The 16,836-nt window shown below is 33.4% G+C and overlaps 1 protein-coding gene across 1 annotated transcript; it reads right to left on the bottom strand.

Moving 5' to 3' along the window:
- Nucleotides 1–2,052: 2,052 nt before the first annotated feature.
- Nucleotides 2,053–15,744, bottom strand: LOC106476082. The gene is made up of 6 exons (XM_013936754.2): nt 15,186–15,744; nt 13,841–13,930; nt 5,313–5,433; nt 4,979–5,044; nt 4,831–4,896; nt 2,053–4,643 (listed from the first exon to the last, which is right to left on the bottom strand). The coding sequence occupies exons 1-6, from the start codon at nt 15,591–15,593 to the stop codon at nt 4,516–4,518; spliced, it is 879 nt and encodes a 292-aa protein (XP_013792208.1). The 5' UTR covers nt 15,594–15,744; the 3' UTR covers nt 2,053–4,515.
- Between the last annotated feature and the right edge of the window lie 1,092 nt (nt 15,745–16,836).

The raw sequence follows: 16,836 nt of genomic DNA, 5'->3' as shown, positions 1-16,836 counted from the left end.
TTTCGTAATAGCCGTCAAGATGACTGGGATGTCTTACTCCCTCCACTGTTGATGGCCTATAGGACAGCAGAGCATGAAACCACTGGATACACTCCAGCAAAGTTGATGTTTGGTCGGGAACTTCGGTTGCCAGTGGATCTGTTAATAGGACGCCCACCTTATGAAGAGTTGCCTGGAAATGTGTCAGAGTTTGTGAAAGTGTTATCGGAAAGGATGGATGATATCCACCATCAAGTGCGTTCAAACTTGAAAACGTCTGCTGATTTGATGAAGTTAACTTATGATGAGAGATCTACTGAAGTAAGCTTTGTACCTGGAGACAAGGTATGGTTGTATAATCCCAGGAAGACCAAAGGGAAGTCTTCTAAATTGTCTTCTCCATGGGAAGGCCCATATGACATAGTGAATCGTCTCTCAGACGTGACTTTCCAGATAAAATGTGGTCGGCGAGGTAAGCCAAAAGTGGTGCATGCCAACAGGCTTTGGCATTATCACGGTCCAGGACATTTCAGTTGGGATGAAGTGAACATCAGAACAAATGACGTTGCTGAAGACGTGCCACCTGAAGAAGCCACCATCGAAGAAGAAACTCTACTCAGTTTTGAGAAGGGAAACGGTGAAGCTCTTGATGAAGTTACTACCACTGATGTGCCTGTTACCAATAATAGGACATTTACTGATGAAGCAGATGAACCCCACATGAAGCAGAAGCCAATGAGACGGAAACCAGTACGGAAGAAGATATGTCCCGTAAAATTAAGAGACTTTGTTGAATTGTAATTTTGTGTTTGTAATTCTGTACATTTTAATTAAGTTATTGTTATTGGTTTATTATATGTGGTTATTGTTCAGGACGAACAATATTAAGGAGGGGGCAGTGTTGCGTCAGCGAGTCACATGACTAGTGTGACGCCAAGTTTCTATAACTATCCCGTACCTTGGCGAATGCTCTAGTATTTACTAGATATAGGGTAGTCTGGTATATAAAAGAGGGTGACAACGTGATGCGAGGATAATGTAATGTGTGTGTAGATAGTGAGTAATTGAACTGCAGTCACAGGGTATTGTTGAAGTTAACGTTCGTTTGTTATAGTGTTTGTTTTAGCGCGAGTATTGAGATTAAGTGTATCGCAGAGTTATAATCGGAAAGAATAAACCAGTTTTATTAAGTAAAGACTTGTGTCGTTAAAGTTTCGTTGGAACGAAGTTACGGAAAGTTAATTAACAAACGGAGACGTAACAATATAGTTGTTCTTAACAGAAACCTATCACTGTTTCATATAAAATAAAAATGATCTTAACAGTTCTAAACCTAATTTCATAAATAATTTTATAGAATATTAAAATATTTGTTTGTTTTTAAACACAAGCTACACAACGGGCTATCCACAGAGATCAAACCCAGAACTTTAATGTTATTAGACCTCAATCTTATCATTGAAACTACATAGAGAAATTTAAAAAATCACATGCTTTTCTTTACCAGTTTTGTCATTTACTGTGATAACTTAGCGATATGCATTGTGGTTGCATGTACAAAATTCATATCATTACTAGTGAACCCGTGAACCTATAACCCACATTTACAGGGCTGCTATAATACTAATTTAATGCTTCAACTACTCTTTTGCACCTTTTCAGTTTAATGATCATTGCCACTATAGTGCAAATGTAATTTCTTTAACCAAGTTACGCATGGTAATTCGTAGGCCTACTTACTTATGTGCTCTAATGCAAATCAATGCCAAATTTGGGGTCCATTTTGGGGGAATCCCTGTAAAAGTGTTTTTGCGAAATACCTGGGTTTTCTAAGGGTTTAGACGATTTGTTTGACACCACTTAGAAGTTAGTGAGTCCAGCAGTTTAGGAGAAGGGGTTTTCTGGAAATCCCCAGGTTCCCCAAAGGGTGGGGTAAAAAATTTTAGCTTTGTGCAATCATCGGAATCGAGACTATTTGTTTTGTACCATTTAAAAGTTGGTACTACCAGTGGTTTAAGAGGAGTTATGTGATACACAGACACAGAATCTTATTACATAAATATTAAGAAAAAATTCGAGCTTATAAAATGTTTATTTACAAACAAAATAATCATAGAGGCTATGAAATACTACAGATAAAACTCCACAGAGCATGCATGCAAGAATAAATACTTTCAATGGTTTTGAAATTTGGATAACATACAGTTAAAGATGGGAAATGGGATTTAATGATGTTTTATATTTTTTCTTGACGTATTATAGTCACTTTAACTATACCATACACTTCTGTGATTCTGTGTGTGTATAACAATCCTCAAAATTAGGATATCAAGCCCACAGCCTAAATATGTCATCTGTCGTTATGTGCATTGATCAGGAAAATACCACATACAATCCACACCAAGCCACATTTAATACATAGAGAAGGATATACAACAAGTGTCCTCACTAAAGAAAGAAATGAAAAACTTACATTAAGCTTTGTAATAACTAAAGATTTTTGGTGAAATAAAATTAGAGGCTACTTTCCAAGTTAAACCTTAACCCTCAACTTTGTGACTTTTGCCTGCATGATATTCAACTTCCATGGCATATCAAAAAAAAACAAAATGAAACTCCTATTTTTTTATGATAGTGAAATACAGCAAAATACTCTTAACCCTGTTTTTGAACAACAGAAGAGTATTAATAATAATTTAAACTTTTACAATATTAAGCTGCCATACCGACAGAAACGCAGTAGAAAGTTTAAGTATACAAATTGCTTATTATTTTGTGCAGCATTCCTATTTTCTATTAGACTTAAAGTTAGATTATTAAGGCAAGAATAAACAGTTCGTCCAGGGCAGAGCTTTACAGGGTTACTCAGAAACATCTGGATAGTTAGTCTTAAAGTTATTTACAAATTTGGCATTTGCCTTGGTTGTTATAGCAATCTACTTAATTCAATCGTGACTGACATCTCAAACTAGGCAAGGTAAGGTGACTGGATCATTAGACATTCTACTTATTTATTACCAATTCTATTTTTGTATAAAATCTTAATCTTTGATTTTATTCTCAGGAAAATTCAAGAAATAAAAAGGAAATAAATTAGAAGTTTTTCTTATGATAACATTCCTGTTTTGCTGTCACACTTGACATTCTTCATAAAATGCCATGGCTCTGCCAAAAGCGGTTGCTAACTCGGAGGATTGCAAAATCTATATAAATTTTCATGACTTGATAAGAAATATTTTATTAAAGGACTGACCTTTTAACTTAATAGATACTTTTATTTTGCATTTACAAAGTAACAATGGATTACAGAGTGAAACTTTACTATTTTGATAACATTACAAGTTCATCACCTAAAACAATACAGTAACTTAAAGACATGTTAAAATTACAAATTAAGTGACATTAAATGAGAATTAAAAGTTAAGATTATCATTATAAAGTTGAGGAAAAAAATAAACTGGATTTTAAAAGAAACTGAAAAAAACAACATAATTTTAAATAATTTAAACTTTTTATAAATACTTTATAAAAATAACTTAGGTACTTCAAAAGTAAAAGGACCAAGTTTCTATGTATCTCTGCCATTCTCATGTTAATTGTAAATTTGAAATATACACTGAAAGGAAGTATATTAAAAATGAGTCCACGAATAACCAACTATCTTATTCCCAGACTTCGTTATTAAAGAATGCATACAGAACAAACTAGTTTTAATAATGTTTCAAACTCTGTACAAATAGAAATGTCCATCACTTGTACAATAAAATCACAAAAAGTACAGCCACACATAATATGGAGTTTGAATCTCTGCAATACTTTCAAGCGTCAAGTGCTTGAAAAAGTCAGTTTTGAATATTCACCTGCAATTACTACTAGTTGAGAAAAATTCCCTATAAAAACAAGTTATATCAGTGTTTACTAATTACTTAATGTATGTCTAAATGCAACCATGAAATAGAATTACATGTATACAACATATACTTAAGTACCTTCACAGGAAACAAACCATGATTTCTATCAAAACTTATATTAGCATTACTTAATACCCATTTTTGGCCTACTAAAATAAGTGCACTATTGTAGTTTACTTCAATCACTGAACAAGCAGTTTATTAGTAATATACAAAAATTAAACTTATAAAAGTTAATAAGTGACAAGAATTGTTTCAATACATAAAATATTCTGCCAAATCAAATCTATTTCATACCAGTACCAATATTAGAGCTTAACATTTTGTCCTATATAAATACACATTACAAACCCGATGCTATTTCTATTTCTACAGTTGTTCCATGTAATTCAGTGTAAATAAAGCAAAAAGCTCTTTCGTTCTTCAAGAATGTCTTCATTTATGATATAAAGATATACTTTTGTTTTTCATGATGATGTAAAAATTCACACCCATTAGGCCCACAAGTATCTTAAACATGCCACTGAAAAAAAGAAGCTACATCCTCAGTATATTTTCAATTTTAACACAATCGTGCAAGATAAGTGTTCAAACTGGCAGTTCCTTATGTACACATACGTTATAGTTATATAGAGGAAAATCCCTGTAAATTAAAGGCTGCACCCATTTCAGGATTTTGGGGAAGTTTTCCAACAGGAGATGTTAAATTTCCAACCTTCGGACTGCAAAAAGCCGGTGTTGAATTATTTGCACCTGAAACAAGAATCTACATAATAAGATTGTTATAAAGTTTGTGCTAAAATGACAAGTTAGACAAGTGAAATAGTTATAATAATTAGAATCATTTTAATAGAAATAGCATTGTTTGAAAAAGATCAACTATATATAAGCTTCAGGACTCTCAATTAGAGCTTTCAAAATATAAACAGCTTGAACTTACCCATAGGTTGTGGTGGAACATGACCTAAGGACATCTGCTGCATGTTCGATGTAAGGTTATTAACACCTTAAAAAACAAAGTCTTAGTGAATGCAAGATGTAAAATTTCCCAACATATTAAAATCAAAACAAGACTTGAATGAACTTACCCATAGGTTGTGGTGGAACATGACCTAAGGACATCTGCTGCATGTTCGATGTAAGGTTATTAACACCTTAAAAAACAAAGTCTTAGTGAATGAAAGATGTAAAATTTCCCAACATATTAAAATCAAAACAAGACTTGAATGGAGTTTTAATACATCATTATTCCAAATTAATCACAAAATAATGAAAGGATAGTAGATTACAATTAAATCAAGTTTACTTATATATTTGCTAGATATCTATGCAAAGACATTCTTATTAGCTCTTGAACATCACCTACAAACATAATTAATTATTCAAAGCTCTTACTTTTTTGTAAGCCACAGTCTGACTTACTTGCAAGTTGATTCATGCTAGGAGCAGCTGGTTTTATGTATTTGTTGACTGGCAAGAGATTGTCCACATTGATGTCTACACTACCACTGTGGCTCCATGTGTTGGTTTTCTGTGTTGCACTCTAGAGTAATATAAAGCAACATTTTCTCTCCTTAGTAATTACAAGATGCTATTCGGGTAAAGAGAGAAAAAATAATGTACATTATTTTAAACAGCCTGCCTGCTGAACAATAATACAAAAGAATTAATTAAAGCATTGAGGCTGAATATTCTTCAAATACTTATACAAGTATTAGTTTACTGTACTGAGCTAAACCAACTCAAGAAGAATAAATAACTTACAGACACCTAATCTTATCTGTTGATTCACCCATGTCCAGAGTTATTGGCAAGATACAGATTTTACAAAATTCATCTAACTGATATTAGTAATAACAAAGTACCAAAAAAGTTCACTTAAACCTTTAGTCATGATTAATTAACTTTACACTAGTGTTGGGAATTGGATTTTCAAGTTCTAATTGATCATTGGTTTTTAAAAACCTATCAATGATCAATTATTAATTGTTTTATTATCATATGCATTTCATTTTTATAAATCATTAATAACTTGAAAACTAGTCTTTGCACCTACATCATGATCAAGACAAACGGTAGTGTGTTGTGCAGCCAAAACAACCTGCAGAACACACTGTGTGTTACTGACAAGAGTGATAGTTTAGCAATTTTCCACTTTCTGTAGCTTGGACTGTGGTAATCTAAACTATCATATTTTCAATGGATGTGCTCTACCGGATCCTTACTTCAGATACCAAACTTTAAGAAAATCCATTAAGAGATACATGATATAAAATCCCCAATTTTGATTGAATTTTATTTAATAGAAAAACATACAATTAGATATCAAATTTGGTTTAACTGTAAGCCACATGCGCAAAGTTATTCAACACAAACCATTCAAGTTTGACCAAAATTTTTGCGCACACCTACACAAAGTCACGAGCTATTGGTCTGAAATTTTTATTACAGCTTCACATAAGAGTAAAGGTGGACCATTTTTAATTTTTTGTCATTCGGATTAAAGATGGCTGATTTAGAGCAGCAAACTATAGGATGAAAGCACATGCAAATATACATAAACATTGGTTAGGCTAAGCAAACTAGATTAGCAGTTTCTAGCTCATGTTTTCAAAAGAATCATATGGATGGACTGTTATTATTTATTGCTAACTTTTAAGCATAAATTTGCTACATTTTATAAAATTCTCCTAATTAAAGACCATTTAGCATCATGTGATACCAGCTTGAGCAATTAGCATTAATAATGATGCTTGATACGGCTGCACTGATTGCATGCAGGTGAGGACTAGAAACTGTTAAGCTAGTTTACATGGCATTACTATAAAGGAAGTTATTAACACTGTTTTAGAGAGGAAAAACTACCACCATATGTTTAAAGAATCTAGTTGGTTCTGTAAAGTATAGGTCAGTTCCGAATAATAGGGTTGCAATCCTAAAGCTAATGTTGGTTACTATCAAGTATCACTTTCTTATTTGCTGTGGTTTGTTTATGTGTATTGACAAAAAAGGATTGAGTGTGTGACTTAAAGGAACGAAATCAAAATTGGTGGCCAAACTGGTAGCTACACTTATAGCACTGATAAGGATTTTACAGCAAATATTCATTCATTAGTTAGCTAGGCCACATTTTTTGTTCAACTTTGGGCATGATGATGGGTAAAACAAAATATGTGGCCTAGCTAACTAATGAATGAATATTTGCTGGAAAATTCTTATCAATGCTATAAGTGTAGCTACCAATTCTAATTTAATTCAAGTCACATGCTCAATCCTTTTTTTTTGGCTGCAACCTTTTTTCACATCTATGGTGTTTTTGATTAGATAAACTATGATATAGTTATTGTGTTGATGTTCAACCATGTTTTTTAAATTAAACATAAAAATACTTAAACCTGTTTCTATTATTTATTTGAAATTAACCTGAAGCACTAACATTTATCATAAACAAATTCAATACTCTAAATGTCTGAGCTCTGACTAGTGACTAGAATATAAATATTAAGCATTTTAAAGTGATCAGAAAATTTAGCAAACTTTTGTTATTTATTTGTAACTAAAGGGAAACAGTATAGTATCACAAGCAAATTCAATAAGTAATTTAACTTTCTTAATCCCAAATTGTCTAACTAACTAGTGACAAGAACATATACGTATTCACAAAAATATTTAAAAGGTAAGATAATCAAAAAAACCAAATAAATACATCTTCTGAGCATTTCACTTTCAATTAACTAAAAGTACTGAACATGAACCAACAATATGTAGTCTTTACAGTTTATAGAAAAATGTGTTTGATATTCAAAAATACAAGCAAGCCAACATTTTCTGGTTTCATCTGCAACCTCTTTCAGTGGCAAAGTGGGCTCATTTGGAAGTAAGTCACAACAGTTCCTCCCTTGCCTACCAACTTTGCTACTTCTGGAATGACAAGATAATTCTTCACTACTAAATTCCAACAATATCCATAGCAACCAACACTGTCCAATTTTGTATGGTATATGCTTTCTGTTCATTGGCTGCATTGACAGTTACAATAATAAGTTCACCTATTTTCAATTTCTCAGCAATTGTCTGTAAATTCTATGCAATATTTTCTCCTGTGTGAGAACCTGGAAACAATTCTGTTCTCGAAACTGCGGTTTTCAATCCATTTTCTTGAGAAATGTAGTGAGCTGTTACTGTATCGTAGCTCTATGTATTAAATTATGTCCATACATCATATGTGATTGCCACATTCTCAGATTTTGTCAGATCATCTTTCATTCTACTAGAACTATACCATTTGTCAAACTCCTCAACAAACTCTTAAAGGATTCACACACCACATTACTGAATGGAAGCACAGCATCAATAATGAATTCAACTAAAGCTGGATTGTTTGAGACTGAGATGGCACCATTAGCAGCAGAAATCTTCAGCTAGGAATCTGAAGAAACCCCAGATATACTAGTACTGAAATCTTTATGCTCATGGTCTATGTGAAACACCAAAGTTGTGGTGTTTCCTGAAAAATTACACAAAATTTTCTTATATTTTAGGGCTGATAAAATTTATAATATATCCATTATTTAACATTTATCTTAAATATTACATCTATAAACTTGTTGAGCAGGGTCTTTTTGTTGAAATTATGCTTTTCAGTTTATGCCTTACTAAATTATATAGTTATTATACATTTTGTCTTGACATAGGTTAAACAAAAGGCATATGTATTTTTATTTTTAAAGAAAAAAAAAACAACAACAAATTTCTCAGATGATTGTGATGTGCATGCATTATATGCTGTACATATCTATTATCAGCCATGAATCACTGACTGAAAGAATGCTACTTGCCCCATTCACTTTTTTAAAACAGATGACATTTCCATAAAATAAGAATAAACTTAAACTAAGCTTTTTAAAGGTGGTCATGTTAAAAATTGTTTGAGAAACTGTTAATTTTTATTTCACTGTAAGATTCTCTACAGTTAAAGTATAATCAAAAGCAAAAGACAGCTACAAATGTAGGCCTACAAGAAGTTTAAAAAGTACAGAACTAACCATTATACTTTTATTTTTATTATGCAGTATGCATACAGCATAGTTCATGTCAAGGATGAGCTTCATAGGTCCATCTTTGCTTTTCTGAAAGCCAAAATGCTTTCATAACCAACAATCTGGCATTTTTTCCAGGATAAGGGAAAAAAGGTATCGTATTTGCATTGGCACCTGGTATTGTTACTATAGCAATAACTCTGTATTGATTTTGATTGGTTCTCTTGTAGGTAATTAGCCAATAGTTAAGCTTGTTCTGTTATCGATTTTTGACAAAGAACTTTACTGGAAGAATAGAGAAAGGCTGATGTTTTGAAAGAGTACTTTATCAAAAGTTTGAACAAGGACCCACACGGCCTGAAATTACCAAGACCATTATCAATAATACAAAAATATGATTGATCAGTTGACTGGGAGCAAAAAACTGACTAAGTTGATTAATTGGAACATTATCAATAATACAAAAATATGATTGATCAGTTGACTGGGAGCAAAAAACTGACTAAGTTGATTAATTGGAACACCGTTATTTTAAACTGATGATTTCATCACTATACAGATGATGATTAATGAAGTTAATATAAATTTTGTTTTGATGAGTATACAAGTAAGGTATTGGTAAAAATGTATGATAAAATCATGCAGTTACATCATTCAATATTCCATTTTACTACTGGTATTTTCTATATTAGTCAGTTATTGCTAAACATATGACATAAAACCACAAATCAACATCATTCAAAATTCTATTTTACTGCTGGTGTTTTCTGAATGAATGTGTGCTAAGATCCATTTCTTTGAATACTATTTTGTTGTAAAAATAAAGAAAACAAACTTGAGGAATCTCAACATCTTAAGATTTAAAAAAATGTGTTCAAATACATATTTCTAGCTTACATAAATGTACATATTGAATCAAAAAAAAAGATGAAATAAAAAAAAGTTACAATTATTACAAATTGCCAAGTTAACTCATAAAATTATACAATACTTAACAGTTGTAACTTACTTGAATAATTAATGTACTATTATAGTTATTTTTACTCTTAATGAAACTTGTACTTGAGACTTTTTAAATGTTTACATTTTACTATATCAAAAATGTATTTTTGATAATGCTTATCAAACACTTTAGCTTTATCCTGATGAAAGGTTCTCTTCTTTGCCTGTATATTATATTATACCCTATTATTATTTCTTATTCACTTTTTCGAGACTGGCAAGATTATTACACCCAAACACTGGCTATCATGGGCAGGAAGGGCGGGATAGCGTGAGTAGAGGTAAGTATTATCAGAAATACATTTTCGGTATAGGAAAATGTAAACTTTCAAACACACTTATCTCCTCCCACACTTTAGTTAGAATCCCACATTGACCAGATGGAGGGGCCAGTGAGGGCAAGATCTACACAGAAAGTGTCTTCATAGAAAAACAGTTATACAATATTGAGATATGATAAAGCACACTGGTGGGGGGTCTGCACTACTTCTGGAACAGGTTGCTATTTGCCCAAATAAAGTGAAATTTATATGTGGGCATTAAAGGCCAACTAGCTACAGTGTCCACATTGTTCATTATTATGCTGACTGCTGGATGAAAAAAGTCTCACCAAGGCTGATGTAAGAGAGATGGCCAGGGAGGATGGGGAAGAGGTTGACACTCCTGAAGCTACTGGAGGAGTGGAAACTCAAAAGGACATGGAGTGAATCAGTGCTAGAACTGTAGAGAGCAGACAAATCAGAGGGAATGCATAAAGATGAAGACCTGTCCAATCCTGGCTAAGAGCTTCTACTCCCAAAGCTAGAGGGTGAGGTACTGGAGACCAGAAGGATGGGAGCTGAGCATTCCAATGTGTGGCAAAAGCCTCAATCTGTGGTGTCCCAAAACAAGCACATATTCAACAAAAAACTTGAGGAAGAAGCATCCATTCTGTAGGAAGATCTCTGTTGGGATGAGATAACTGGTCAGCCACTAGATTCATTACCCCTGGAATATGACAAGCAAGGAGAACAATCTGGTGTTTGTGTGCCCAAAGGAGAAGATCCACTGTTCAAAAACAAAGATTTGCTTTGAAAAAGGATGAGACTACTGTGGAATTGTACGAATGAAGCATTACCACCTTCACTCACAACAATTTGAGACCCTAAGTCATAGCTCATTGAACTGCTAAAAGTTCCAAGAGATTGAAGTGGAGAGAAGCTTTCTCTACAGTCCCAAATTCCTTGAATTCCATATTGTGCAAACCAGCACCCCAGCCCTGAAGAGGATGCATCTCTGGCTGTGGAGGTGGTAAAGGGGGACATACAGTTGGGTTGTCCCTGTTCAACCACCAGCTGAGATCCAGCACACTGGAATCCGACAGTCTCTCGCTATACAATCCAGAGCATCTGTGCAAATGTTCCATTGGTCCCTTAATGACCATTGAAGGGCCCTTATGTGGGCCCAACCTAAAGGAAAGAGTGATTTGAAGGATGCCACATCCCCAAAAGAAATAGAACTGTGCACTCTGGTGGAGAAGAAGACAACTGTATTTGAAGAACCGCTTGTTCAATGAATTAAAGGAGTAGAGGAGAAGGTTGGCCCCAGTTGAAACTGGAATTGAAAAACACCCCTAAATGTATGAGGTACTGTGTGGGAGTAAGAATAGACTTCTCTTTTTTGATAAGACACCCAGTTCTCACAGCTTCTGATACCAGAGGTCGAGTGTATAGTTCTGCAAAATGGCATGAAGGGGGTGAGAAGAAGCCAGTCATCCATGTAATGGTGAGTGTGAATGCTGAGAGAGTGAAGATGACACGGAAAAGCTCAGACTATGTACCAAAAAACGTATAAATCAGATGTGAGGCTGATTGGCAGAGCATGAACCTGAAAAACCTGGTTGTCCTGCATGATACAGACATAACACCTTGAAGACCTGGCAACAGGGATATGGAGTTAGGCACTGCAACATCAAATTTTGTCATCCACAGTCCAGATGAAAAGAGCCACTGAAGGGAAAGAAACGATTCCATTATAAATTGAGGAGGCTGGAGGAAGCAATTGAGAATAGAAGGGCCAATGACTGGTTGCCAATTGCTCATCCTTTTCAGTACTACAAACAGCCAAGAATTAAAAACCTCCAGAGAGAAGGTGACAAGCTCTGTGGCCTCTTTGTGTAGAAGATCCTGGATGGCTTGTGCTCGAAGGTTGGATGTAAGAGGGTGTTTGGGGAGTGGAAAGCTAACCAGTATGAGAGACAGAGGAAGAGGAGATGTAGACTGAATGCCCAATCCCCTCATGAGAAGTTGTATTACCCAATAATTTGTGGTGAATGTCTCCCAAACATACACAAACCTTCTGATATGAAATGTTACAGGACCTGACTCCATAAGGTAGTCACAGATGCCAAAATCTGTGCTTCACCTTTGAAAAGGATCCCTATCGGTAAGGCCAAAATCACCCTTGTGTTCCAATGTATCATGATGCCAAAGCAGGAGGTCTGGAAATATGAACAGAAGATGCAGTAAACCATCCTGTAAAAGAACTTTGGAGCAGTTGAGAAGCTAGATTAGAAAATGAAGAATGTAGATGGGCCATATCTACTTGAGATTCTATGGATTCTGGAATACCTGAAAAAAAAAAAAACTAGTCTGAGAAAAGGAGCTTCTCTTAGATCCCAAAGAACCAATGCAGGAAGGTGAACTTCCTCCAGTATGGCATTTCTCTCCAAAAGACCCCAGCAACAAACCAACCAAGATACCAAGTAGAGAGCAGAAGCCTATAACATTACCAAAGTAGAAGTCAATAAAATACTAAGATCCTCTGAAATTTGAGCAGGGGACCTGTGATATGCCTCAGACAACAGTTGCAAAGATGATAAAAAATTGAAAACTGTTGTAAGTGACAGACAAATTCTAGAAACCTGTGATTGTGTAAGATAAACAGTGGCATCTTGTCTAGAGCTCCAAATAGTAAGTAGTGGGCCTAACCTCTGAGAGTCCAAATAAGGGTTCACCAGGTGATGGAAAGCAAAGGCATGCTGATCCAATAAATGAAGAGGATAAGGCATGGTAGCACCCTCCCTGAAATGGTTGCAAATCTCCTTGTTTTCACTGCAATGTCTTGCAAAGGTGGAAGAACCAGGTAATCAGATAAGCCACAGAATAAATACTCAAAACATTACAAACATGGCATACTAGATGTAAAAAAGGGTGCAAGAGACAGGATGTCCATCCAAGGTTCATGAGTTGCTGTCTGATCAAAGGAAGGTGCTGGAAAAATAGTCTAAATTCTCACAAGTCCACCCTTGATCTCCCACAAACTCAGCCTAAGCCAACAGGAAAAAAAACATCAGACTGCATGTAAGACTCTATCCCTCTGTGGATAAAGAACTGTATGTCCTCCTCAGAAGGTGCCCCCACTCCCCCAACGCCCAGGTAACATTAGTTAGAGGAGGGAAATCAAGCAACTCTGTCTGAGACTTAAACATTAGAATTCATATTCTAAAAAATGTATCAAAAATGTTTTTTTAAAATAAGATCAAGAAAAATAAACAATGAACTCAAGACCCACAAAAAAGATTTAAAATAATTCAAAAGAAAACATTGAAAGTGTAGTAATAGCACTGAAGAGAAATCTGCAGTAAACACGCAAGACCATTATTTTTGCTGTCGAGAAAAAGGGAGTAAGAAAGAATAACAGGGAGCTTGTATACCGATCAGGTAGAGGGCACATTGACATAGATGGAGAGAGTCACAAGATTAAAATCACTAGGGGCAATATAGTAGGACATAAATACTGCAGCAAGCAAGGTAGAATTCATACCATTGCTTAGAGAGGCAAAAAGAGAACCTTTTGTTGGGATAAAGCTAAAGTGTAAGGGGAGGTAAGTGTGTTTCAGAATTAAAGTTCAAAGACAATTGTACTTACAATAGCAGCAGCCTGATTTGACATCTTAGCAAATGCTGAAACATTTGAGTACATTGCTGATGTTGGTGACATTACCTGATATGAAGTGGGCTAGAACAGAAATGTATACATTTTAACAAACATACTGTTAAGGTATAATAGAATATAAAAACATCAAAGTAAAAATGTTAACACACATTTTTTAATTACTAATAACTTTCAAAATAACAAAATGGTAATAATGATTATCCACAGTAGGTCTTAGTAAGAATATTTGAAAGAATTTCAAAAAACAAAAATCTTGCAAAGTAGCAATGATCTTTAACATTTTATTTTATACTGTGGTGAATTTAGTTTTTTATATTAATATAAATAGCATTCATATAATGATAAAATGGAAAATTATTTCATTATTTCAACAACAAAAGTGAAAGAAGGAAGGTTGGGCTACATCCATTTTGACAGTACCAACCAGGAACTTGAATTGTACTTAAACTGTTTTAATTGATTAGTTTACCATCAGTAAATATTGTTTGTTAATGTAACTCATAGTTATGTGATTATTACATGCTTAGAAAGAACTTAGATTACATCTTGAAGCACCTAAAACCTTTTGGCTTCAGTGGGTTTTGTCATCTTGAATTCTAAATTTAACAAACGTTGCAGGTAGATTAGTAATTTAAAGATTTCATATTTTGTTTAGACTAACCAAAATATCCTATTTTAAAACTTTCCAGGATGCTGCTTGTATTCTGAGATTTGTTATTCTCATAATGTAATATAAAATATTACTTCTATAAGGTTCTAACAAGTCTTATGTTCTCAAGATGAAACCAATATTTGAACAAATCATATTGTTGCATATTTATTGATCACAACATTCTTATGTGAGCTAAATCTCAGTATTTATTTTGTAGCAACAAGCAATTTTAAAAGTTATGAGGTATTTAATTTAAGATTACTTGTTATTGCAGTGGTTGGAAATAAAGTCACAGGAAAAAAAGTCAAATTTTCTAATACCCAAATACAATGTAAAGTTATACAACAAAAAACATTAAATTATTTATTGCAATAATACATTATATATTCAATTTACTAACACATCATCTAATCTTAGCATTCCTTTATTAAGATTCATAGTATCATGCTTTCTGATCAAAGAGCACTCTAGAAACAATCTGTTAACTTAACACATGTATTTATATATAATGCAGAGTCAAATGCACTTTTCAGGCATATATGAGGTCAATCATCACATGAATGAGTGGAATAATTCAATAATTTAACTTCTATGAACTTAAAAAATTATAAACATCAATTTTTCAAATTGTGACTTTTTTCTTTACATTCGTTATTGCAGACTTACCTGCACCACTGGAACAGATCCTGCAAGACCATAGTTAGATCCATTAAAGCTGGTAAGAGATTGTGGTTGGCTTGACATTCCTATATTTTGTGTGCCTGTGTTGAACAAAGGCATTACTCCAGGATTGACAGACCCTCCTGTAATTACCATTCCAGATGACTGTCCAACAAAGTTGTTTGGGTAAAACTGTGTTAGAGAAATTCTCAGTCCAGGCTGGTGAAGCTGACCATTAGATGAACTAGACTTTTGGCCCTCTAAATTAGTCCAAGTTGAGGCTAGTCCAAGCCCAGGTTGAGGACCAATACTTGTTATTGGTGAAGGCTGATGGCAGAGGTTACCTGTTAACCCCTGAGTTATACTTGATGCTCTGGAATGTGGATGAAGAGGTAAAGTTGTTGCTGTAATCATTGCTGGTTCAAGAAACTCCACCTTATTAGGAAAATCTGAACCTGGAGAAGCTACTGAAGGAAAGGAAGCAAAGTCTCCAAACTCCTCTTGACTATAAGAGATCAAAGAATTAGTCACAAACAACAGAACAGGTACAGAAATAACTGCCACAAGAAATGTTAGAAGCACAGGAAAAGATCAGAAACATTATTTATAAAGGAAAAAATTGCTTCTTTTTATAATATATCACAAAAACATTAAATCTTTTAATATATATATATATATATATGTAAAAATATTTACAATAAAATAATTTAAAAACTCATGAGAAAAAAGAATTGGATCTAAAAATATTTTTTTAAACAAGTTTCTAATACTAAGAGATTAAAAACTAGTGAAGAGAATATTAAAAATTATTCAACTTGAAAGTATTTTAAAATTAATTAACTTTAAAGTATTTTAAAATAAATGCAATTAAAAATTTCTTCATAATTAATTTCTAAATATTCTTGCAATATAAATTATTTTGTCTGTTAAATGGTCTCTCTTATGCATTTTCATTATTTATTGATTTAATACTATCCTGAACTGTACATGAATTAAAATAAATGCTTTTTAAATAACTTTCAAATCAATACTTAGTCATAGTCTTGTATAAAACATTAAATAATAAGTCTTTGCATGCAGAAGTTCATCTGATTGCAATAATTCCTGCATCTGTACTTTTCTACTTAATCTTCAATGATAGCTATAATAAAAAAACGATTATATTTCACCCATAAAATAAATGCAGAAAATTATTTCAATGAACTTAATAATACTCAGATTATGGGGATTATCTAACTGGTCATTTGAATGTAGAACTTTTATTTTCCTTGATTTTATAGAATTACAACAACAAATTTATAAATGTGCACAATATATAATTTTGACAGCTCTTTTTAATTTATCAAAAGCTATTTTAGCAAGCCTTGTACTAAAATAAGATATTGACATCTTGGTTTATAGTTAGCTTATGAGTTTTAAAAAGATAAAGATCTTTTGCAGTAAATTACACTTACAGTAGATTATGGAAGGTTTTATCTTTGCAGGGACCATTAAAGATTCGATGACGAGGAACCCACTTTGAGACTAATAATGGCTGGAGATGGCTTGAGTGAGTAATGAAGAAAAACTTTAATGTAAGTTTAACATAACAGCAAATGTACAACGTTTCGACAAGGTTTTGTCATCATCAGGTACAAGTAATTTACAATGACACAGA

The sequence above is a fragment of the Limulus polyphemus genome, unplaced genomic scaffold, assembly GCF_000517525.1.
Source record: "Limulus polyphemus unplaced genomic scaffold, Limulus_polyphemus-2.1.2 Scaffold9760, whole genome shotgun sequence".
In the NCBI taxonomy this organism is placed as follows: domain Eukaryota; kingdom Metazoa; phylum Arthropoda; class Merostomata; order Xiphosura; family Limulidae; genus Limulus; species Limulus polyphemus.
The sequence above is the reverse complement of the archived record's forward strand: the minus strand, read 5'-3'. Positions and strand labels throughout refer to the sequence as shown.

Bases quoted from the DNA above. Each gene is read 5' to 3' on its own strand.
- LOC106476082 (XM_013936754.2), bottom strand. From the start codon at position 15,593: ATGATTACAGCAACAACTTTACCTCTTCATCCACATTCCAGAGCATCA. The intron at 5,434-13,840 runs GTAAGTACAATT...ATATTACTCTAG, and splicing joins CAAATCAGGCTGCTGCTATT to AGTGCAACACAGAAAACCAA. The intron at 4,897-4,978 runs GTAAGTTCATTC...TTGTTTTTTAAG, and splicing joins TGTTCCACCACAACCTATGG to GTGTTAATAACCTTACATCG.